Source organism: Oncorhynchus mykiss, chromosome 19, assembly GCF_057628025.1.
Source record: "Oncorhynchus mykiss isolate SJ-2025 chromosome 19, ASM5762802v1, whole genome shotgun sequence".
NCBI classification, from domain to species: Eukaryota; Metazoa; Chordata; class Actinopteri; order Salmoniformes; family Salmonidae; genus Oncorhynchus; species Oncorhynchus mykiss.
The window spans coordinates 37,576,835-37,603,631 of NC_143040.1; the positions used below are offsets into that span (position 1 = coordinate 37,576,835).

Consider the following 26,797-nt stretch of genomic DNA (forward strand, 5'->3'; position numbering starts at 1 on the left):
GTTATGGTTATTTAGGGTTATTTTTAGACGACACCTAGCTATATAGTTAGCTAGCAACTATAGCTACTGAAACAGATGTCGTTTTGCTATGTTCTTGTGGAAGAACATTGTTTGCATCCATGATCTAGCTAGCTTTTTTTTATTTTTATGACCAGCCCTGTAGGTGAGTGAGACAACTTTACCAGCATCACAGCATACGTATCAATGAAGCATTGTGACATGAAATACGAGTGTGTGTAATCAATGTGTAATAGCCACGGGGGAAAAAATGAATGAACACGTTAAATTATTCTGTGACGTGCAGTCATATTCAGGTCCTGATTGGTCAACAAGCTTATTTGACGTGTATCTTATTTGACACGCAACGACTCAAACGGCGTTCCATAGAAATCCTGGTTGAGAATGAAACGACTGTACAAATGAACAACGAAACAGCACAGCAAATATATGAAAGAAATAGGTTTTGATTATGTTTTACTGGTAATGGGGACATACGTAAACGGTCAGAGTGGTGTGTGTGTGTGTATGTGTGTGTGTGTGTAACCTTTATTTAACTAGGCAAGCCAGTTAAGAATTATTTTTTACAATGACGGCCTGGCCTACCCCGGCCAAACCCGGACAAAGCGGGGCCAATTGTGCTCCGCCCTACGGGACTCCCAATATTAGTTTTGGATTACATTATATTTGACTAGTCGGCTGTACCTGGTCAATAATACAGTCGCAGTACATATAGAATCACAATACATATTGTATAGGCAGAATTGTGTTAATATCGTCCCAGGCAATTCCCAGCCCGAGTTGAAGAGGGTCAACCATCAGGCCTGCTTTGGCCTGGGGGTATGTAGCCAGGTGGTAGACAGGTGCAGTGGCACCATTATCACCAGTCCCTGACTGACTCCCTGAGCCATGACCCACTCTATCCATAAAAAGACACAGCCAATTTTCTGGCACAGCACCAAATCCATACTCTCCACAAATTGCCTCTCCATCTCACCTGCCCGTACCAATTCTCAATTATTGATGAATGAGAGGCCTTACGAGTAGAGGGAAAGAAGAGAGGAGCGACACCTCAGATGCTGAGCTCTGAAGGACTTTTACTTTATTTCAACGATGCATTCTTCTAAAAGTTCTGAAGTCTAGCCTACATTGAGAAACAGTTCTGTACTTCCCCACTCGTTTTTTTGTGTGTTTGTGAATGGATTCATCGTCACCATTGGTGTCTATCGTTTACTGAAACCAACGGCCTAGAGTTCTAGAGCTCTCAGAATAGAAACGGAAATTAAAGTGAGGCTAAGTCATATGGGCCTGAGGGAGGGGCCAGAGGAGCAAAAGGCCATGTCAGTGGAACCGACCACTCAGGAGGCAGCTCTGCCGACCGGGGCGGGGCTAAGACCTGGAGTAAGGGTGCAGTCACAGGCCCTCTTAGGGAAGGCTCCAACCGAATCCCGGCAAGGGAAATATTTGATCTGTGACTCACAGCACACACACACACCGCACAGGCAATAATCCAGAATGGAGAAAGAAAGCCATCCGGTACAACACAAGGACAATGTTCCACAGGGCCACTCTCAGAGTGTAAAGTTCCCTCTCCCATTTCCAAACACACACACTGTTTGGGAAAGCCAACAGGCCCTCAAATTTCCCCCTTTTCCCTCTTTGTCCTTGGGCTGACGGCTCCAGAACTCAGACAGGATACAGCAGCAGCCCACCACCACACCCATGGGGTGAAGAGCCATTCCTTACATGCATACTTCACATATTGCAAATGGCTGTCTGGGGTAACGTCCCAAACGGCACCCTGTTCCCTACATAGTGCACTGAGTCCAGGTCGCAAGTAGTGCACTATATAGGGTGCCATTTGGGACAATTAAGAATTCTGGAGGGACTGACTGATGGTGCTGGCTGCACATAGAACCAAGAGGCCCATACTCCACACACAAACCAGCACAAGTTGGGACTGTCCGGGTCACACACGGCTCTCAAAAATGAACAGTGGTTCTCCCGCAGGAACACACAGAGAAAGAGAAGAGAGGAGAGAGCTCATCGGCTCCTTGGTTCTTCTGTAAAAAATATTAGAGTTGGATAAATGTAGATAAACTTGCCTTTTTTCACAAGGACTTATACAGGAAACTAACCTAAACATTAAAACCTCCAATCCAATTTTTTTTTAAACTTGATTTTGGACAAAATGACCTGAATGGACTATTACTAACAAGGACTATCAAGGAAAAAGAATTCTAACAAACCAAAACCAGCAGAAGAAACAGTGGAACCTGGAAATACCCTCCAACACAAAACTGAGTGAGTAATATTCAGTCCGAAGCTACTAGACAAAAATGAAAGGACAATAATCTCTAGGTAATTTTGTTATGTAAAGCTACACTAAGTCTGATCACACCTCTTCAAACTAAAGGATAGTCACACACCACCCACCCCCGTCCAGCACTGAACACACCCAGGTCCCACAACTGCACTACTCCTCCATCACTAAGAGAGAGAGACACGGTGGAGCTCAGAGCGAGAGACACGGTGGAGCCCAGAGCGAGAGACACGGTGGAGCCCAGAGCGAGAGACACGGTGGAGCCCAGAGCGAGAGACACGGTGGAGCCCAGAGCGAGAGACACGGTGGAGACACGGTGGAGCTCAGAGCGAGAGACACGGTGGAGCCCAGAGCGAGAGACACGGTGGAGCCCAGAGCGAGAGACATGGTGGAGACACGGTGGAGCTCAGAGCGAGAGACACGGTGGAGACACGGTGGAGCTCAGAGCGAGAGACACGGTGGAGACACGGTGGAGCTCAGAGCGAGAGACAAGGTGGAGACACGGTGGAGCTCAGAGCGAGAGACAAGGTGGAGACACGGTGGAGCTCAGAGCGAGAGACACGGTGGAGCCCAGAGCGAGAGACACGGTGGAGCTCAGAGCGAGAGACACGGTGGAGACACGGTGGAGCTCAGAGCGAGAGACACGGTGGAGACACGGTGGAGCTCAGAGCGAGAGACACGGTGGAGACACGGTGGAGCTCAGAGCGAGAGACACGGTGGAGACACGGTGGAACTCAGAGCGAGAGACACGGTGGAGCCCAGAGCGAGAGACACGGTGGAGACACGGTGGAGCCCCCCCCCCGCCCCCCCCAACAAGATCTGGAGGGCAGAAGGTGGAAATGGACGGCTGTCAGAGAGCTGGCTGCTCTACGGACTGAGGTAAGAGAACCTAAAGAGGTACAGATGGCACTGAAGGACGAGGTCAGAAAGCTGAGGTGTGACAGAGAGCAGGACAATCCCCCAGACAAGACAGCAGAACAGCCCACCTCAGACCTGGACCACAACCTCAACACCACAGTGGGACAGACAACAAAGGACCCGTCAACCCAACAGACACCACCCCCTCCTAACAGCCCCCCGTCAGCTCCCCCGATAGCCCTCCTGACAACCCCCCCCCCACATCCACTGAGGACACACATGACAGAGATTGTGCTACATTGACTTAAAATGGCAAATACACTCAATAGGATAAACTTTTTCCCAAACACAAAGTGGCTAAACCCTGGTCCCCAAACACAAGGCATGTCCTGGAGCTATTGTCAGAGGACAGACTAGGGTTCCACAGCCACATAATTCACACAGGCACAAATGACCTGAGGGGCCAGCAGGAAAGGGTGACAACAACACTCAAGGGAGTAATCGAAAAAGCTTCTTCCACTTTCCCCAACGCACAAGTGGTAATCTCCACCCTGCTACCACGAAAATACTTTCACACTGACACCACACAAAGGGTGAATGCAAGAATTTCACAAGACTATACCTCAAAACCTAATGTCTACCTGGCCCACCACTCCACCCTGGACTTGAACAGCCTTTACAGCCAGGTCCACCTCTACAAGGCAGCAATCCAAACTTTTGCCAGGACCCTGAAGGACATCACCCTCAGCTGCAGCCCCAGCACCTACGAAAGGAGCAACGGACACCAACGCCCAGACCAGCGAGACACCCTCCCAGACCGGCAAAACCCCCTCCCGAAGGACATGCAGAGAGAACCCACGCCAAGAGGACCTACACCCAGACCACAGCATCACCAGCCACACCCCAACCAGCTAAGACCACCCCAAGCAAACCCTCACCACACCCTATGTAGGCCACCCATATCAGACCTATGACCCTTCTGCCCGACCTATGCCCCCCGCCCCTGCGGCAAGGACCTCAACATAACAGGCCATGAGCAGAGCAACAGGCCCAACCCTCACCATTACCCCCACCCAAGCCCATCCTGCGACCTAAGCGGTATGTATCAGATGCTCAACATGCTCTGCTCACACTTACTGTGATGGTCTGGGCCTAAACCACACAAAAACAACACTAGACGCTATGGAACACAAAGCTTCGACTATCTCATCCAGGAATATACAAGGTCTGAGGTCATTTGCATTTGGCCTAAAGAGCAGCAAACTAGACTTCAAAGAAATTGGAAATACAGACAGTCATCCTACAAGAAACACTGTATAAAAGAGCTGGATGCACTGGTTGCCCTCTAGGTTACAGAGAGCTGGTAGTACCATCCACCAAACTACCAGGTGTGAAACAGGGAAGAGACTCAGGGTGTATGCTAATTTGGTATAGAGCAGACCTAATCCACTATTAAATTAGTCAAAACAGGAACATTTTACATCTGACTAGAAATTATTAAGGAAAAGATGTCAGAGAAAAATGTCCTCATGTGCTAGCTATATCCCCCCAACAGAATCCCCATACTTTAAACGATAACAGCGTCTCCATCCTAGAGGGGGATATCAACAATTTCCAGGCTCAGGGACATGTACTAGTCTGTGGCGAACAAAATGCCAGAACTGGACAAGAACCAGACACCCTCAGCACACAGGGGGACAAACACCTACCTGGAGGTGACAGCATTCCCTCCGCCACATGTCTCACTAGACACAACATACTGTAACCAACAAAAACGGGTCACAGCTCCTGTAGCTCTGTCACACGCTGGGTAAGTACATAGTCGATGGTAGGCTGAGGGGACTCCTACGGTAGGTACACCTATAGCTCATCTCTTGGCAGTAGTACTGTCGACTACTTTATCACTGACCTCAACCCCAGAGTCTCTTAGAGCATTCAGTCAGTCCACTGACATCACAGAAATCATGTGGCATTAAAGCCGAAAGGAATTGAAAAATAAATAAATGCTATAGATGGAAGGAAAATAGTGTGGAGAACTACCAAAAAACAATTAGGCAACAACAAATTCAATCCCTTCTAGACAATTTCCTGGAAAAAAGGTTTCACTGTGAAGGTGTAAACTTAGCAGTAGAAAACCTAAACAGCATATTTGACCTCAGCTTCCCTATCAACATTTTTTAAATGTAAAGCAGACAACCTAAGAAATTAACAATGACAAAAGGTTTAATGAAGAATGCAAAAACCTAAGAAATTGAGAACCTATCCAACCAAAAACAGAGACCCAGAAAACCTGAGTCTACTCCTTCACTATGGTGAATCACTAAAGACAGAAATACACTACGGAAGAAGGAACAGCACATCAGAAAACTGCTCAATGTAATTGAAGAATCCATCAAATCAAACCACTTCTGGGAAAATTGGAAAACTCAAAAACAGAGTTATCTAAAACAGAGATGTATGGATATACCACTTCTCCAATCTTTTTTGCTCTATAACAAAGATCAGAAAAAAACATATACATGATCAAATACAAATCTTAGAATCAACTATTAAAGACTCCCAAAACACACTGGATTCTCCAATACATTGAATGACCTACAGGACAATATACAAACCCTCCAACTCAAAAAGGCCTGTGGGGTTGATGGTATCCTCAATGCAATTGGCTATACTTAAACTGTTTATCATCCTCAGCTCTGGTATCTTCCCCAATATTTGGAACCGAGGACTGATCACCCAAATCCATAAAATTGGAGACAAATTTGACCCCAATAACTACCAGGGGATATGCGTCAACAGCAACCTTGGGGAAAATCCTCTGCATTATCATTAACAGCAGACTCGTATGTTTCCCTTAGAGGTCGACCGCTTAATCGGAATGGCCAATTAATTAGGGCCGATTTCAAGGTTTCATAATGAGCATTTTTGGACACCGATCATGGCCGATTACATTGCACCTGTTATGCGAGTGCAGCAAGGAACCAAGGTAAGTTGCTAGCTAGCATAAAACATATCTTATTTTAAAAAAATGTATCTTAGCATAATCACTAGTTAAACTAGTAATATCATCAATCATGTGTAGTTATCTAGCTTGTCCTGCGTTGCATATAATCGATGTGATGCCTGTTAAGTTATCATTGGATCACAGCCTACTTCACCAAACGGGTGATTTAACAAGCGCAGTCGCGAAAAAAGCACTGTCGTTGCACCGACGTGTACCTAACCATAAACATCAACGCGTTTCTTAAAATCAATACACGAATATATATTTTTAAACCTGAATATTTAGTTACTATTACCTGCTAACTTCTCTTGCGTTCTGTGCAACAGAGTCAGGGTATATGCAGCAGTTTGGGCCACCTGGCTCATTGCAAACTGTGTGAAGACCATTTCTTCCTAACAAAGACAGCCAACTTCACCAAACGGGGGATGATTAAACAAAAGTGCATTTGCGAGAAAAAAAAGCACAATCGTTGCACCTAACCATAAACATCAATGCCTTTTTTAAATCAATACACAAAAGTACATTTTTTTAAACCTGCGTATTTAGTTAAAATAAATGCATGTTAGCAGGCAATATTAAACTCTGGGTAATTGTGTCACTCTTGCGTTCATTGCACGCAGAGTCAGGGTATATGCAACCGTTTGGGCCGCCTGGCTCGTTGCGAACTAATTTGCCAGAATTCTACGTAATTATGACATAACATTGAAGGTTGTGCAATGTAACAGGAATATTTAGACTTATCGATGCCACCGGTTAGATAAAATACGGAACGGTTCCGTATTTCACTGAAAGAATAAATGTTTTGTTTTCGAAATGATAGTTTCCGAATTTGACCATATTAATGACCTAAGGCTTGTATTTATGTGTGTTATTATAATTAAGTCTATGATTTGATATTTGATAAAGCAGTCTGACTGAGCGATGGTAGGCAGCAGCAGGCACGTAAGCATTCATTCAAACAGCACTGCATTTGTCAGCAGCTCTTCGCTGTGCTTCAAGCACAGCGCTGTTTATGACTTCAAGACTATCAACTCCCGAGATTAGGCAGGTAATACTATAGTACCTATAAGAACATCCAATAGTCAAAGGTATATGAAATACAAATGGTAGAGAGAGAAATAGTCCTATAATAACTAATAGACAAACAAAAAGGCAAAATCCTTATGCTTTGTTGATTTCAAAAAAGCATGACTCAATTTGGCACGAGGATCTGCTATACAAATTGATGGAAAGTGGTGTGGGAAAAAAAAAAAAAAACATACAACATTATAAAATTGGCAAAAAAAATGTTTTATTTCCACAGGGACAGGGGGGACGGGGAGACAGGGATGCAGCTTAAGCCCCACCCTCTTCAACATACAGTGCCTTGCGAAAGTATTCGGCCCCCTTGAACTTTGCGACCTTTTGCCACATTTCAGGCTTCAAAAAAAGATATACAACTGTATTTTTTTGTGAAGAATCAACAACAAGTGGGACACAATCATGAAGTGGAACGACATTTATTGGATATTTCAAACTTTTTTAACAAATCAAAAACTGAAAAATTGGGCGTGCAAAATTATTCAGCCCCTTTACTTTCAGTGCAGAATCCTCAGTGAGGATCTCTGAATGATCCAATGTTGACCTAAATGACTAATGATGATAAATACAATCCACCTGTGTGTAATCAAGTCTCCGTATAAATGCACCTGCACTGTGATAGTCTCAGAGGTCCGTTAAAAGCGCAGAGAGCATCATGAAGAACAAGGAACACACCAGGCAGATCCGAGATACTGTTGTGAAGAAGTTTAAAGCCGGATTTGGATACAAAAAGATTTCCCAAGCTTTAAACATCCCAAGGAGCACTGTGCAAGCGATAATATTGAAATGGAAGGAGTATCAGACCACTGCAAATCTACCAAGACCTGGCCGCCCCTCTAAACTTTCAGCTCATACAAGGAGAAGACTGATCAGAGATGCAGCCAAGAGGCCCATGATCACTCTGGATGAACTGCAGAGATCTACAGCTGAGGTGGGAGACTCTGTCCATAGGACAACAATCAGTCGTATATTGCAGAAATCTGGCCTTTATGGAAGAGTGGCAAGAAGAAAGCCATTTCTTAAAGATATCCATAAAAAGTGTCGTTTAAAGTTTGCCACAAGCCACCTGGGAGACACACCAAACATGTGGAAGAAGGTGCTCTGGTCAGATGAAACCAAAATGGAACTTTTTGGCAACAATGCAAAACGTTATGTTTGGCGTAAAAGCAACACACCATCCCCACTGTCAAACATGGTGGTGGCAGCATCATGGTTTGGGCCTGCTTTTCTTCAGCAGGGACAGGGAAGATGGTTAAAATTGATGGGAAGATGGATGGAGCCAAATACAGGACCATTCTGGAAGAAAACCTGATGGAGTCTGCAAAAGACCTGAGACTGGGACGGAGATTTGTCTTCCAACAAGACAATGATCCAAAACATAAAGCAAAATCTACAATGGAATGGTTCAAAAATAAACATATCCAGGTGTTAGAATGGCCAAGTCAAAGTCCAGACCTGAATCCAATCGAGAATCTGTGGAAAGAACTGAAAACTGCTGTTCAAATGCTCTCCATCCAACCTCACTGAGCTCGAGCTGTTTTGCAAGGAGGAATGGGAAAACATTTCAGTCTCTCGATGTGCAAAACTGATAGAGACATACCCCAAGCGACTTACAGCTGTAAGGTGGCGCTACAAAGTATTAACTTAAGGGGGCTGAATAATTTTGCACGCCCAATTTTTCAGTTTTTGATTTGTTAAAAAAGTTTGAAATATCCAATAAATGTCGTTCCACGTCATGATTGTGTCCCACTTGTTGTTGATTCTTCACAAAAAAATAAAATGTTATATCTTTGTTTGAAGCCTGAAATGTGGCAACGGGTCACAAAGTTCAAGGGGGCCGAATACTTTCGCAAGGCAGTGTATATATCAACGAATTGGCAAGGGCACTGGAACAGTCTGCAGCACCCGGCCTCACCCTACTAGAATCTGAAGTCAATTGTCTGTTTGCTGATGATCTGGTGATTCTGTTCCCAACCAAGGAGGGCCTACAGCAGCACCTAGATGTTCTGCACAGATTCTGTCAGACCTGGGCCCTGACCGTAAATCTCAGTAAGACAAAAAATGATGGGTGTTCCAAAAAAGGCCCAGTTGCCAGGACCACGAATACAAATTTAATCTAGACACCGTTGCCCTAGAGCACACAAAAAAACTATACATACCTCGGCGTAAACATCAGCGCCACAGGTAACTTCCACAAAGCTGTGAACGATCTGAGAGACAAGGCAAGAAGGGCCTTCTATGCCATCAAAACAACAAAATTCAACATACCAATTAGGATCTGGCTAAAAGTACATGAATCAATTATAGAACCCATTGCCCTTTATGGTTGTGAGGTCAACTCACCAACCAAGAATTCACAAAAAAATTCTCTGCGTACAACGTAAAACAGCAAATGCCTGCAGAGCAGAATTAGGCCGATACCCGCTAATGAACAAAATCCAGAAAAGCGCTGTTAAATTCTACAACCACCTGAAAGGAAGCAATTCCCAAACCTTCCTAACAAAGCCATCAACTACAGAGAAATTAACCTGGAGAAGAGCCCCCAAGCAAGCTGGTGCTGGGGCTCTGTACACAAACAGACCCCACAGAGCCCCAGGATAGCATCACAATTAGATTCAATCAAATCATAAAAAAACAAAAAGATAATTACTTGACACACAGCAAAGAATTTACTGGCCCTAAATAGAGAGTACACAGTGGCTAATACGTGACCACTGTTCCCGACCCAAAATTAAGGAAATCTTGACTGATGTACAGACTTTGTGAGCATAGCCTTGCTATTAAGAAAGGCTACCACAGGCAGACCTGGCTCTCAAGAGAAACAGGCTATGTGCACACTGCCCACAAAATGAGGTGGAACTGAGCTGCACTTCCTAACCTCCTGCCAAATGTATGACCATATTAGAGACACATACTTCCCTCAGATTACACAGATCCACAAAGATCTCGAAAAATAATCAAATTCTGATAAACGGCCATATCTATTAGGTGAAAAACCAGTGTGCCATCACAGCAGCAAGATTTGTGACCTGTTACCACAATGGCAACCAGTGATGAAAAATACCATTGTAAATACAACCTGTTTATTTATTTTCCCTTTTGTACTTTAACTATTTGCACATCATTGCAACACTGACATATGACATTTGAAATGTCTTTATTCTTTTGTGAGTAAAGTTTACTGTTCATTTCACTTGTTTTTTTATTTTATCTATTTCACTTGCTTTGGCAATGTAAATCTGTTTCCCAAGCCAATAAAGCCCCTTATAAAATGTAGAGCTCCTCCTTGCTGGTCCACAAAAAACAACCCACTGCCACAGAACACCCCTTAGGCTCCCTTAGGCTTTGGAGTGCTGCAGTCCAGAAGGCTTAAATTCTCTAGTCAGTCAGACCCTGGGTCTGATGCAGAGCTCCCTCTTCTCAGTCTCAACATAAAAAGGTCCAGTAATGAGCAACCCAGTGAAACCACATCCACCACCCTCACAACTACCGCTCCCCCCCTCCCCCCGATCCACCACCCTCAACAGCTCCCCCCTCACAGCTACCACCCTCACAGCAACAGCTACCACCCTCACAGCAACAGCTACCACCCTCACAGCAACAGCTACCACCCTCACAGCAACAGCTACCACCCTCACAGCAACAGCTACCACTCTCACAGCAACAGCTACCACCCTCACAGCAACAGCTACCACTCTCACAGCAACAGCTACCACCCTCACAGCAACAGCTACCACCCTCACAGCAACAGCTACCACCCTCACAGCAACAGCTACCACCCTCACAGCAACAGCTACAACCCTCACAGCCTCAAACACTGCAAAGCTAGCTTATATATACACACACACAAATAAAGCAATGCTCGCATGCACAGTCATTCACACACGACGACGACACAAACACTGCATAGACGAGCAAACATACACAAAACACTGACATTTGCCTAGATTAGTCCAAGACGGATACATAGGTCGTTCACTACACATTCACTCTTCAGGCAGAAGTCATTAGGTTAAATTAGGTTTAGATTGCACATCTGAAAACCTTATACACCGAGCACTTGTGTTAAACTGTCCATTTGATCTATACAAGGCGATGAAGTGTCATTGGATGCTGAATGGTGGTTAGTGAACAGGTCTCTCTTGCAAGACGTTTCATCGGAATGAGAATAGCCTGTTTAAAGGTTCCATCCATTTAAAAGTGGTTTCTGACTGAACAGTCACTCTACTAGGGGATTTGAATTTTGGCATTCGATGTTGAACAGTGGTTAGACGGTGAAGACTTCTGACTGAACAGTGAACCGTGCGTGTCACTCACGTGCGTGTTTGTCGGCCAGGGCGATGAGTGTCGAGGAGATGTCCCTGCGTCGATAGAAACACACCACTTTAGCCTCCACGTTTCCATTGGCAGTCTGCAACACAACACAACACGAGAGAGAGATGAGATGGAGGGTTACCATGGTAACGACCGTAATCCGCCAGCCCAGCCTGCCACACGTCATTGGTCACACACCGAGAGAGTAGAGTTGGAGTTTGCTGATGATCTGAGAACAGAAAGATCAATACCAGCTAGGCTTATACGTACTAATGAGAAACTAGCCTGGTGAAGTTTTACATGTTGTAGAAACAGTAGCACAACTAGGCTAGGCCTACATAATAACTAAACTATTTGACATTTCAGTGTTGATTGGTTGATCAAAGTGGGTCAACTACTCATTGATGAGGTACATTTTTCTGAATTAGCCTTCGCTTGATTCATCACCTCCTTCCTTCTCAAACGGATTCGGAGTAGATGACCCAAAGTCCCTCCCCTCTTACCTTTTCCTCCAATGCGTTGAGGATTCGGAGAATGAGGGATCCAGGAGAGACTTATCGGGAAAGAGACAGTGTTATGCCTGTCTGGGCAGACTGACTGAGTGACATGAGAGAGGCAGCTTAGCTAGGCCTACACTCAGCTCTGTGTCTACTGTCAATCACAGACACTAGTCTCCAGTACAATTAAACAACCAGACAGGACAGTTGGCACCTGTTAGGACAAGGGCTGTTACAGTGACAGTATCACCACCACACCGGCAGTCATGAGTCATACCTCACCAAATTCCACATGACCGTTGAATCACAGTAACTAGGCTTCTCCAAAACTGCACTCTGATGTCGCAGATGGTCATTAGTAGCCTACCAAACTTGCTAACAGCTAGTCGCTAATGGTCTGGTACTCAGCGCTCCACTGTCCCGCTAATCACTCGGACGTCAATGCAAATACAATCGAATTAAACACTTCATGAGAGCCCTGGCATTCAGAGTTTGAGCGGAATAGGATCCCCAGTTGCCCAGCGAAAGACCGGCTCCTCATAGCTGGTTGATGCATGGAATGAAATAAGTGTTCCTATAAGTAAGTGTTGCACAACATTTCTTCTATAGGCTTTGCAACAAAAAATAAGCTCTCTCTAGGCTTGGCCTATTATATTTATTTCTCAACTTTCCTAATATTAAGCACATTGCTACGCTTTACAACTGGAGTAGCCTACCTGGCTGGCATGAAAAATAACTGCCGTAAAAGCTTGTAGATGGTGGTTGTAAGATGGCTGCCGTATCATGGGCTCTTCACCAACCTTGCTATTTTGTTAGTTTTTTTGACTTTTTTTGTACATAATGTTGCCGCTACAATCTCTTATGACCGATTACTCACCTTGAACTGGACAAAGAATTTCTCTTTAATGGAGTCGGGCAAGAGGGATTTACTCCAGGCACCCGAACAGGCCCTCATCTCCGTCATTCACAGGAGAAAAAGACAGAAGAGGTATAGCGGAAAGAGATCGGGGTGTCTTGTGAGGATACACAGCCGAGTGGCTAAACTGCCTTTGCCATCCGTACTATTGGCCAACGTACAGCCGCTGGATAATAAATTGGACAAACTAAAAAGCAACTATATCCTACCAACAGGAGATTAAAAACTGTAATATCTTGTGTTTCACCGAGTCGTGGCTGAACAACGACATGAATGACATACAGCTGGCGGGATATACACTATCGGCAGGATAGAACAGCGGCCTCTGGTAAGACAAGGGGTGGTGGTCTGTGTATATTTGTAAACAACAGCTGATGCATGATATCTAAGGAAGTCTTAAGGTTTTGCTCACCTGAGGTAGAGTCTCTCATAAGAAGCTGTAGACCACATTATCTACCTAGAGAGTTTCTACATTTTTCGTAGCTGTCTACATACCACCACAGACCGATGCTGCCACTAAGACCGCACTCAATGAGCTGTATACAGCTATAAGCAAACAGGAAAACGCTCATCCAGAGGCGACACTCCTAGTGGCCGGGAACTTTAATGCAGGGAAACAAATCCGTTTTACCTCATTTCTATCAGCATGTTAATTGTGCAACCAGAGAAAGAAAAATAACTAGACCACCTATACTCCACACACAGAGAAGCGTACAAAGCTCTCCCTACATCCTCCTGATTCCTGCTTACAAGCAAAATTAAAGCAGGAAGAGTGACTCAGTCAATATTATATATTTTTTTTAAGCGGTCAGATGAAGCAGATGCTAAGCTACAGGACTGTTTTGCTAGCACAGACTGGAATATGTTCCGGGAGTCTTCCGATGGCTTTGAGGAGTACACCACATCAGTCACGGCTTCATCAATAACTGTAACGATGACGTCGTCCCCATAGTGACTGTACGTACATACTCCAACCAGAAGCCATGGATTACAGGCAACATCCGCACTGAGCTAAAGGGTAGAGCTGCCGCTTTCAAGGAGTGGGACTCTAACCTGGAAACTTATAAGAAATCCCGCTATGCCCTCCGACTAACCATCAAACAGGCAAAGCATCAATACAGGACTAAGATCAAATCGTACTACACTGGCGCCGACGGTCGTCCGATGTGGCAGGGCTTGCAAACTATTAGAGACTACAAAGGGAAGCACAGCCGAGAGCTGCCCAGTGACACAAGCCTACCAGATGAGCGAAATTACTTCTATGCTCGCTTCGAGGCAAGTAACACTGCAACATGCATGAGATCATCAGCTGTTCCGGGCGACTGATCACTCTCCGCAGCCGGTGTGAGTTTGGGCTTTAAACAGGTCAACATTCACAAGGCCGCAGGGCCAGACAGATTACCAGGACGTGTACTCTAAGCATGCGCTGATCAACTGGCAAGTGTCTTCACTGACATTTTCAACCTCTCCCTGTCTGAGTCTGTATTACCAACATGTTTCAAGCAGACCACCATAGTCCCTGTGCCCAAGAACACTAAGGCAACCTGCCTAAATTACTACCGACCCGTAGCTCTCATGTCTGTAGACATGAAGTGCTTTGAAAAGCTGGTCATAGCTCACATAAAAAAACATTATCCCAGAAACCTTAGACCCACTCCAATTTGCATACCGCCCCAACAGCTCCACAGATGATGTTCTCTATTGCACTCCACACTGCCCTTTCCCAACTGGACAAAAGGAGCACCTATGTGAGAATGCTGTTCATTGACTAGAGCTCAGCGTTCAACACCATAGTACCCTCAAAGGTCATCACTAAGCTAAGGACCCTGGGACTAAACACCTCCCTCTGCAACTGGATCCTGCATGCCCCCATGCTCATCGACTGGGCTGTAGTGGAGCAGGTTGAGAGCTTCAAGTTCCTTGGTGTCCACATCACCAACAAGCTATCATGGTCCAAGCACACCAAGACAGTCGTGAAGAGGGCACGACAAAGCCTATTCCCCCTCGGGAGACTGAAAAGACTTGGCATGGGTCCTCCGAGCCTAAATAGAGATTGGATCATCAGTGGATCGGTTGGTGCGGTATGTAAATTGGAGTGGGTCTAAGGTTTCTGGGATAATGGTGTCGATGTGAGGCATGACCAGCCTTTCAAAGCATTTCATGGCTACAGACGTGCGCGCTACAGGTCGGTAGTCATTTAGGCAGGTTACCTTAGTGTTCTTGGGCACAGGGACTACGGTGGTCTGCTTGAAACATGATGGTATTACAGACTCAGACAGGGAGAGGTTAAAGTGGATACAGGTGCATGAAAATGGCCCATTCTAAGTCCAAAACTAATTTCACACATATTATTTAATATATGTAAAAGACTAAATTGAGAATAGTCTGATGGGTGAGAATATCACTTGTGAATGACAAGAAACTGCACATACATTACGACTTTTTTCAAATCCTAGTGGCATGCATCATATAGTCGATCCCAAAGAAACCTCAAAAACATATAGGCCCATCACAACTAAAGAGTCCAAATAACTCCAAAACATAGCCAATAGGCCTAGGAGTCCTGGAACATGGTTGCTCATAACCTACACACAGAGCCTAATGGAACGGATGTGTGAAAACAGAGCTTTGACTCCCCGCTATTTAAAAGAGGATGCCAGCTTCCTCGTGCTGCTATATTTATTTGCTCAATTCTTAAAATGAAGCACAATCAATCTGCTTTACAACCGGTGTAGCCTACCTGGAACATTAAAAACATAGCCATGGGAAGCTCTTCCTCCATTCCCTATTCAAGTGCAGCCTACAGATTACATGTTTTTTTTTTTTTGTGGGCCATTCTAAATAACATAAATCCACACATAATAGTAGATTTGTAAAGACCAGATTTAAATTGACAATAGTCTGACAGGTGAGAATATTATCAAGTGCTTGTCAAATTGTGGATGAAAGACTGATGACGTGAAATAGCAGAGCTCTTTCCTTTCATGCAACTTTTTCAAATCATTAGTTGCATCATGCAGCCTTAGAATGTAAAAAAGGCAAACATGTATGCATAGTTTGTATTAGTGTTGTCACAATAGGGGGGGGGGGGGATACTTGTTGACACTTGTTCCCGTTCTGCGCGTGTGCTATGCAAAAACCTGTCACTGAAATTCACACTTCTACTCAATACAGCAGATTGAATTTACTTTCACACTGTTTAGTGAATAATAGAATACTGCATAGAACGCAAATATGAGCAAAATCAGCCAAAGGCCTACCTGTGATTTGGCTGGAGGAATGGGAGGAAGGAATATACAGTTGAAGTCAGAAGTTTACATACACCTTAGCCAAATACATTTAAACACAGTTTTTCACAAATCCTGACATTTAATCTGAGTAAAAATTCCCTGTCTTAGGTCAGTTCGGATCACAACTTTAAGAATGTGAAATGTCAGAATATGATTTATTCCAGCTTTTATTTCTTTCATCACATTCCCAGTGGGTCAGAAGTATATATACTCAATTAGTATTTGGTAGCATTGTCTTTCAATTGTTTAACTTTGGTCAAATGTTTTGGGTAGCCTTCCACAAGTTGGGTGAATTTTGGCCCATTCCTTCTGACAGAGCTGGTATAACAAAGGTTTGTTGGCCTCCTTGCTTGCACATTCTTTTTCAGATCTGCCCACAAATTGTCTATATGATTGAGGTCAGTGTTTGGCGATGGCCACTCCAATAACTTGACTTTGTTGTCCTTAAGCCATTTTGCCAAAACTTTGGAAGTATGCTTGGGGTCATTGTCCATTTGGAAGACCCATTTGCGACCAAGATTTACCTGACTGATGTCTTGGGATGTTGCTCCAATATGTCCACAATTTCCCTTCCTCATGACACCACCTATTTTGTGAAGTGCACCAGTCCCTCCTTCAGCAAAGCACCCCAACAACATGATGCTGCCACCCCCGTGCTTCACGGTTGGGATGGTGTTCTTCGGCTTGCAAGCCTCACCCTTTATCCTCGAAACATAACAATGGTCATTAAGGCCAAACAGTTATATTTCATCAGACCAGAGGATATTTCTCCAAAAAGTACAATCTTTGTCCCCATGTGCAGTTGCAAACCGTAGTCTGGCTTTTTTATGGCGGTTTTGGAGCAGTGGCTTCTTCCTTGCTGTGTGGCCTTTCAGGTTACGTAGATATAGGACTCGTTTTACTGTGGATATTTGATACTTTTGTACCTGTTTCCTCCAGCATCTTCACAAGGTCCTTTGCTGTTGTTCTGGGACTGATTTGCACTTTTTGCACCAATGTACGTTCATCTCTAGGAGACAGAACACGTCTCCTTCCTGAGCGGTATGACGGCTGTGTGGTCCCACTATTGTTTGTACAGATGAACGTGGTACCTTCAGGCGTTTGGAAATTGCACCCAAGGATGAACCAGACTTGTGGAAGTCTACAAATTTGTTTCTGAGGTCTTGGCTGATTTCTTTTGATTTCCCCATGATGTCAAGCACAGAGGCACTGAGTTTGAAGGTAGGCTTTGAAATACATCCACAGGTACACCTCTAATTGACTCAAATCATGTAATGTTCTGATAAGCTAATTTACATAATTTTCTGGAATTTTCCAAGCTGTTTAAAGGCAGTCAACTTGGAGTATGTAAACTTCTGACCCACTGGAATTGTGATAGAGGGAATTATAACTGAAATAATCTGTCTGTAAACAAATGTTGTAAAAAAATACTTGTGTCATGCACAAAGTAGATGTTCTAACTGACTTGCTAAAACTATAGTTTGCAAACAAGAAATTTGTGGAGTGGTTGAAAAATGAGTTAACGACTCCAACCTAAGTGTATGTAAACTTCCAACTTCAACTGTAGATGCATAATGATCTGCATGTCATTGTGTTAGTAAGGGAAACACTGCATGAAACCTTCTACTCTTCAGTTAAAACACACACACACACTCTCCTTCCTTTCCTCACACACTCTACTTCCCACACCGTCTCCCTCATACTAAACACACACCATTCTCACTCTCCCACAAACACTGCTCCCAACTTTTAATACGTTAGGCCACAAACTAAATTTAAAGGAGCACCAGAAAGAAATTGATTTGTGATACAGTTTAGGCTTACATTAGGCCTATATGAATCCTACCTTTGAAGCACATCTCACGAGTAGCAGACTCTTTTCCTTTCTTCCTGTGCCAATCAAATTAGCCTAAACCTACTGTCAAGTTACATTACCAGGTTGTTAGCTAGCTAGGTGACATGACTGAACAACGTTTGTTATCAAAGCAATAGTTTGCGAGCCAGGATTAGTTTAAAAACGGCCCGAAAACACAGTTTGTGAAACTATATAAAAATGCACGTGAAACTCGATAGAGAGTAAAATATGCTGGGCGCTGCTCCAATGTAACAAATCCCCCCCCCCCTATGGTATCGTGATACCACTAGGTATTGTAATACTTGGCCTGGAATCGTTAGTTACATTTTGGTATCGTGACAACACTAATACAAACCTTAGAATGTATTCGAAAAAAAAGAATATAGGCTGACACAGCATGGTGCAACTGGTCTCCCCGAGTGGCGCAGCGGTCCAAGGCACCGCATTGCCGTGCTCGAGGCGTCACTACAGACCCGAGTTTTGTTCCCGGGCTGTATCACAACGGCTGTGATTGGGAATCCCATAGGGCACGCACAAATTGGCCCAGCGTCGTCCGGGTTAGAGGAGGGTTTGAACGGGCAGGGCAGAATGTCATTTCATATAAATAAAGAGGTAGTACCATACGAAACAGAACTACAGTATTCTAAAATGTTGGTATCATAAGTATGACATTTTGGTAACATGATATTACTGTGGTACCGGTATACCATGCAACACTAGTGTTTATCACAAATAACTAAATTAGGCAATAAGAGGATCTGTTTCTTCATTAACCTCGCAACACAGAATATTTGGAAATAGTTCCGGGAAAATATCCTTGCAATTTTACTCAGCCATGTTCAACTGTATTCTCCTTACTTTAAAATAATGTAATGCTACAGGAATTAGAAGCAAATCTTACCTGCCAAATGAACTGCTGCAGCCCACGGCCATATAGCATAGCTAGATCAGAGCCTAACATAAGACTCAGAATATGCCATTTCTGTTCTTCTGAAATATGATATGAGATAATGTAGCCTAATGTTTCTTCAGCCTAAATTAAATCACGGATTTATTGTGATGGTGTCGGCTATAATAAATGGATTCATGTTCCAAAGATCCGAATCGGTGGCTTGCTTGAAGGCTACGCGTGGAAGCCCTGCGATGCTAAAACGTGTTTATGTTCATTTAAAAAAAGGTAAATTACTGTGAGACCAGCAGTTATTTGAGTGACAGTTACCGGCTGACAATTTCATGACCACCACAACCCTAGTTAGGGCCAGAGAGACTGTACACACACACGCACCACCGTCTCACCTTGTTGAGCTCTTCTATCCGCCGGATCAGCAGTGGGTTACTGGATGAGTTTTCAAAATAAACATAATCTGTTGAGGAAAAGGGGTGGAGGGAAGAGAAGTAGGAGGAGGGAGAGAGAGAGAGAGAGAGAGAGAAAACACGTCAGTAGAGCGTCTTAACAAGGTTAGCCTACTCTGTATAGCCAACAGACAGAGACAGCGTCAACTGTATTCTTGCGGCGTGATTTGGCCACCTGGACCAATGGAGGACTTCAATAGCTTGTACAGTATATCAAAACACTATTTTCAATATTTTCTTCCCATTCTTTGTCCACTGCATTTCTAGCTCCCTCTCCTCTTTCCCTCCCTCTCCTTGCTCTAAAACTAGCCCCTGTCCTCCTCTCCCGCCCTGCAGTCCTCCCTCGCTCCTCTCCGCTCTCCCTCAGGCCCTGGGCTTAGTAGAGTGCGTGCCTTTCCTCTTAAACCTGCATGCAACTTGACTAATGTCAGATTATCATACCCCACACTTGATAGGCTGCCTGGAGCTAACCCCCGTAGTCTCCCTCCACTGTCTACCCCCATCCTCTCCAGTCCAACTCTTCATCTCTTGTCTGACTGAGCAGGTCTCTGTTCTCCTAGGAATTATATATATTATACATATACACACACACACAAAAGTTTGGGGTCACTTAGAAATTCATGTTTTTGAAAGAAAAGAAAATTGGCCATTAAAATATCAAAATGATCAGAAATAGTGTAGACATAGTGAATGTTGTAAATTACTATTGTAGCTGGAAATGGCTGATTTTTAATGGAATATCTACATAGGCCTATAATCAGCAACCATCACTCCTGTGTTCCAATGGCACGTTGTGTTAGCTAATCCATGTTTATCATTTAAAAAAATGCTAATTGCTCATTCGAAAACCCTTTAGCAATTATGTCAGCACAGCTGAAAACTGTTGTTCTGATTAAAGAAGCAATAAAACTGGCCTTCTTTAGACTAGTTGAGTACTTGGAGCATCAGCGTCTGTGGGTTCCGATTACAGGCTCAAAATGGCCAGAAACAAATAACTTTCTTCTGAAACTCATCAGTCTATTCTTGTTCTGAGAAATGAAGGCCATTCCCATGCGAGAAATTGGCAAGAAACTGAAGATCTCGTACAACACTGTGTACTACTCCCTTCACGGAACAGCGCAAACTGGCCCTAACCAGAATAGAAAGAGGAGTGGGAGGCCTTGGTGCACAAGTGAGCAAGAGGACAAGTACATTAGAGTCTAGTTTGAGAAACAGACGCCTCACAAGTCCTCAACTTGGAGCTTCATTAAATAGTACCCGCAAAACACCAGTCTCAACGTCAACAGTGAAGAGGCGACTCAGGGATGCTGGCCTTCTAGGCAGAGTTCCTCTGTCCAGTGTCTGTGTTCTTTTGCCCATCTTAATCTTGTCTTTTGATTGGACAGTATGAGATATGGCTTTTTCTTTGCAACTCTGCCTCGAAGGCCAGAATCGCCTCTTCGCTGTTGATGTCGAGACTGGTGTTTTGCAGGTAAAAATAAAGAAAAGCCCTTGAATGAGTAGGTGTGTCCAAACTTTTGACTGGTACTGTATATATCACCCCCACCCCCAGTTCATATAAACAAAGAGCTCTGTCAGGTTGGATTGGGAGCGTTGCTGCACAACAGAAATGTTCGACCGGGTTCAAGTCCAGGCTCTGGCTGGGCCACTCAGACATTCAGAGACTTGTCCCCAACCCACTCCTGTATTATCTTGACAGTGTGCTTAGGGTTGTTGTCCTGTTGGAAGGTGAACCATCGCCCCATTCTGAGGTCCTGAGCAGGTTTTCATCATGGATTTCTCTGTCCTTTGCGCCGATCATCTTTTCCTCGATCGATCCTGACTAGTCTCCCAGTCCCTGCCGCTGAAAAACATCCCCACAGCATGAAGCTGCCACCATCATTCTTCACCGTAGGGATGGTGCCAGGTTTCCACCAGACATGACGCTTGGCATTCAGGCCAAAGAGTTCAATCTTGGTTTCATCAACCAGAGAGTGTTGTTTCTCATGGTCTGAGAGTCTTTAGGTGCTTTTTGGCAAACTCCAAACGGGCTGTCATGTGCCTTTTACTGAGAAGTGGCTTCCGTCTGGGCACTCTACCATAAAGGCCTTATTGGTGGAGTGCTGCAGAGACTGTTGTCCTTCTGGAAGATTCTCCCATCTCCACAGCCTAACTCTAGAGCTCTGTCAGAGTGACCATCGGGTTCTTGGTCACCCTCCTGACCAAGGCCCTTCTGCCAGCACTAGGAAGAGTTTTGGTGGTTCCAAATTTCTTTAATTTAAGAATGATGGAGGCCAGTGTTCTTGGGGACCTTCATTGCTGCAGACATTTTTAGTACCCTTCCCCAGATCTGTGCCGACACAATCCTGTCTCGGAGCTCTACGGACAATTCCTTCATGGCTTGGTTTTTGCTCTGACATGTACTGTCAACTCTGGGACCATTCCAAAGCACGTCCAATCAATTGAAATTTTCCACAGGTGGACTCAAATCAAGTTGTAGGAACATCTCAAGGATGATCAATGGAAACAGGATGCACCTGAGCTCAATTTTGAATCTCATAGCAAATGGTCTGAATACTTATGTAAATAAGATCTGTTTGATATATTTTTTATAAATTAACAAAAATGTATAACAACCCGTTTTCTCTTTGTCATTATGGGGTATTGTGTGTAGATTTGAGGATTTTTATTTATTTAAAACATTTTAGAATAAGACTAATGAAAAAAAATTGGAAAAAGTCAAGGTGTCTGAATAGAGGCACTGTACATGTTCAGCCATGCACTCACGTGTGTACTCCTGTAGCAAGTACACTAACCAACTCAATTTGAGCGGTTTACTAATGGGAAACATCCAGCGAATCTTACGCTGAACATGCTCAACCACAGCCTTCAAAAGAGCTCAAAAATGCAATAAAAACATACAGAACAGGCAAACCTGCCTGCCCGTCTCTCCAGCTCACTCTGTCGATCTCTCTTCCTGCCTGCCTGCCTGTCTCTGCCAGCCCTCGCCTACCCTCCTGCCAGATCAGCCTGCATGTGCCCACAGCCCGCGTCTGCTACCCCCACCCCTCCCCCACTGCCTGCCTCAGCCAATCATGCGCCATCACTACCCGCCACGTCACAGTGCAGTCAAATTCCCTCAGAGCCAATCATAGCATGTAGCTGAGCCCCAAAGACAGTGTGTCCATCCATCTCACTCAGATAAAATGCAGGGCCTATTCTCTTTACCCAACACCAGCCAAACTTGGCATGATCATCCATACTGTCTGTGACTGTTAGGGAAAAGGTGGAGGCTATGCCTTCTATCTGAGCGGTGTGTTCGCCCTCTGTCAGAGAGCCTGTATCAATTCTGCTGCCAAGGAGATGCTATGTATCTATGCCGTCTACCACAGTTCGGCTCCAAGGAGACGCTGTGTATCTATGCCGTCTACCACAGTTCGGCTCCAAGGAGACGCTGTGTATCTATGCCGTCTACCACAGTTCGGCTCCAAGGAGACGCTGTGTATCTATGCCGTCTACCACAGTTCGGCTCCAAGGAGACGCTGTGTATCTATGCCGTCTACCACAGTTAGGCTCCAAGGAGACGCTGTGTATCTATGCCGTCTACCACAGTTCGGCTCCAAGGAGACGCTGTGTATCTATGCCGTCTACCACAGTTAGGCTCCAAGGAGACGCTGTGTATCTATGCCGTCTACCACAGTTCGGCTCCAAGGAGACGCTGTGCATCTATGCCGTCTACCACAGTTCGGCTCCAAGGAGACGCTGTGCATCTATGCCGTCTACCACAGTTTGGCTCCAAGGAGATGCAGTGTACAAACGTCTGTGTTGCTACTGGTCACTTGTCATTTTACAATATGTTCTCTCTGGGAAAATGTTTTGGTTATTGCTGTGGATCGAAATCACATCAAATGTATTAATAAAGAACCTTGTCACAAAGTACTTATACAAATACCCAGAGAGCAAGCAACACAGAAGTACATCACACTCAAGGGGTCAGTGATTGACATTTCCACTGATGGCCACTTGCTGAAGATACTGCTGCTTTTTGTCCTTACGGTCTTCCTTTACCCAAACATCGATCCCATCATGCACTCTCTGCATGACATGTAGCCAATCACATCTGTAAGGAAGATGCCATGTGATAGTGCCATGGGGGGGGGGGGGGGGGGGGGGGCCTTTCACCAAAGAGCCAATTCAACTGAATAGTCAAGCTTGTCCAAGCAACCAACTACCTGGATCCTCTCCTGAACTTTGACCCCAGGGGGCCTGAGTTTACACACCTACAGGGAAAGTGGCCATGGTGCTTTCAATTTGGTGCTCATTCAGTGCATGTTAGCCAAGACAATAAGCTGAAAATGCCAGATTGATGCTACTGATCAAGCAACTTTCCTCCTATGCCAGAGACAGCACATCGGTTTAGGATATTATGATGTTAGTTCACAATAATGCTGTGTGAATCCAAAATCAAAAGAAACCATACAGACCCTTGTTTTTATCATTTTCCTTGGGTTTTGGAGGGTAAAAATGGTCAGGGACCCTAAATGCCAGGTGAGGCTCGCTCTCCAGAAGAGTGATCTACAGAAAACAAAGACATAAGCGACCTATCGGAAGGAATAAGGGTAAATGGACTTTGGGGTGTAAAATGTTGAGGGCCCAGAAGAGTGATCTGCTGTGGGAAACAAAGACATTAGGGCCTAGTTAGCCTACTGTGTATGTGTCACAGGCTTTGTCTATACTTCAGCCACAAGGGAAGTCCTCCTCATTGCCTCTGATGATCCAGCATTGTCCACAGCATTGTATTTTTAAGTGTCAGCTATCTTTGAGGGGAACCCAGCTTTGCTCAGATGCCAGGCATTGCCCTAGACTGGAGAAGGGGACAAGGCACCTACCCAGAGAAGCATCCATTTGATCCTGGACCTTATTAGATTTCAGTGTACTGCCATGAGCGGTTCGACATTGAACCAAAGAGCTGAGGCAACGACTGTGGTTGTCGGGCCATACGCGACCTAAAGGGGATGTAAGCAGGTCAGAAGAGGACTGGCCACCCCTTGGGAGCCTGATTCCTCTCTAGGTTTCTTCCTAGGTTACTGCCTTCGAGGGAGTTTTTCCTAGCCACTGTGCTGAACGGCCTCTGCATTGCTTGCTCTTTGGGGTTTTAGGCTGGGTTTCTGTAAAGCACTTTGTGACATCTGCTGATGTAAAAAGGGTTTGAGAAAATACATTTTATTGATTGACATGGCAATTCAAAATAATTTCTGCCTCTAAAATGTAGGCTTACCTTTACTATCTTGGCACTGATTGATTGAATGGCTATTCAGAGGTTCTTGAGAAACTGTCAAAACAGTTCCATCAAAAGTCCATTTCTAAAAATGAGTGTGCAGCAGTACTGAATCTGCTGTCAAAAAGTTCCATTCCCCAGCTATCAATTAAAATGATATGCTGTAAACTACTCTGTGTGCACCAACTGTGTGCATAGCAATGAGTGGCTTAAATTCCCCACTTTCCAAAACAATTAGATGGGTCCTCTATTCAGCAGAATCAGCATGATCACAAGCAGACAGACAAACTGTCACCATTTCTGTACAGTGCCAACTAAACTATATATCTTATGAACACTAGCTTGATTGTCTCACTCTGTCTGACAAACAAATGAGTCATAACACAACTGGAAGCCAGTTGACATGAGTTAATAGTAAGAGACTAGGCTAGGCTATTGTTATATAGTAGTGTTTCCTCCGTGTTAAATAGTTCCGATAAAAATAAGTAAAACATCGTTTCCTCTAGGTCTGGTCACATTGACCCCATCCATCACAATCCACAACTGGTGCTGCTGAACACACACTGTCGTGGTCGAACAGAAACATGTTCACACACCAGCTAACAATGAATGAAGCTTGGTTTAAAACCCGTGGCATGACTAGCCTACTGCTGGATACAGTTGCCAATTTGATGATTCAAATGTATTGCAAGGGGGAGGGAGTGTGACACCGGACCTCAGTATGCACCGAACGAGCCAGGTGAGTTGAAAACTAAATTTAAGTCAACTTGAACCCGAGTAGATTAACCTTGCTAGGTAGCTATTGTTACTGTAAAGTGGTACATATTATGAAATGCAAACGCTGATCCATTTGATATAGACTAAAAAAAAAAAGGTCGGTCTAATATAAAATACAGATGCTCTGATTAGACAATAGGCACCATCGTAATGTATTTTCATTACTCTGAAAGTACAACTTCAGAGGCCAGCAGCAGTTAACGTTACCGTGCTCTGCCTCAAAATGCTCAACTCTCTCACCAGAGCCAAATAGCCTGTTAGCCAACTAATGCGTTAGCCAGCCGACTGGCAAGCCGAACTTACTTTTAAAAGCGAAACCGTTGAATAATTACTTTAATAGAAACAAAAAAAAATGTTAACTCTGAAGACGACCATATTGGTTTGTGACAACAACAGCGAGACGTTTAGAAACAACGAGGGGGGGGAACCCGGGGTCCCTACGAGACTCTTCATCACCATCCTCCTCCTCCTCACAGTCACCATCATCTTCATCACCGACTGAAAGCACAAGGCACTTTAGCTTTAGGAAATAAAATTTAAAAAAGACAAAACCATGCTGCAAAACCCGCGACGAACTAGGGAGAACGAGACACAAAATTGTCCATAGCTGTGTTCCCCTTACCTCCAACCCGGTACATGTTCGCTGCCATGACTGCCCCGGGTCCTGGCGTCTCCAGGTAGGGCTATCTCTCGCAGGAGCCGTCGCTGTTACCACTGCCGCCGCTGTGTGTTGGAAAATGGTGGATTGATCAATACGAAGCAGACTAGCCAAGAGATCTTAAAGAGACAGTACGCGTTATTTCTCCAACACCTACTCGTCCGGGTAGTCCTGCTGTATTTTTTAATTGAGACGGACTTGAGTAACCCGCGTAAAATGTGGATACAGTTCGTAACAAAGCGGTTTCCCCTGGAAAGTCAGTGCACGAACGAGGAGTGGGCTGCAGTGGGAGGGGGGGGGGCACTATTCAGCATCGTTGCCCTCTCACTACCCCGCCTCCCTACCTGCACGCAACACAACAGTGCTGTGTTATTTCAAAACTAACGGGAACATTTATAAACTATTAAACTGTTGCTGTTTGAGTAGCCTACAAAAAAAAAAAAACATTTGATTGTGGCCAGTTCCTTTAAAAATGTATGTTCATATCTCCCTCTGTCTAGCCCCCTCAACCTCACTGAAGCCAGTTCCACTGCTTTTTTTCATTGTTCCCCTCAAATCAGAGATTTATTTAGACCTGGAAAACCAGGTGTGTGCAATTAATTATCAGGTAGAAGAGAA

General features: G+C 44.6%; 1 protein-coding gene across 3 annotated transcripts in view; it reads right to left on the bottom strand.

Annotated features, from left to right (window-relative positions):
- The window catches only part of mta1 (metastasis associated 1), a 44,084-nt gene extending 17,618 nt beyond the window's left edge, over positions 1–26,466 (bottom strand). Inside the window, exons 1-4 of one of the 3 annotated variants that reach the window (XM_021573861.3) lie at positions 26,337–26,466; positions 26,144–26,244; positions 19,431–19,498; positions 11,580–11,673 (exon numbers count right to left, since the gene is read on the bottom strand). In XM_021573861.3, coding sequence (XP_021429536.1) covers positions 11,580–11,673; positions 19,431–19,498; positions 26,144–26,171 — 190 coding nt within the window. In that variant the 5' untranslated portion in view covers positions 26,172–26,244; positions 26,337–26,466. Of the gene's footprint in view, positions 1–11,579; positions 11,674–19,430; positions 19,499–25,824; positions 26,020–26,143; positions 26,286–26,336 lie in introns of those variants that run through there. The other 2 variants (XM_090210941.1, XM_090210940.1) reach the window with 2 other exon arrangements.
- Positions 26,467–26,797: the final 331 nt, after the last annotated feature.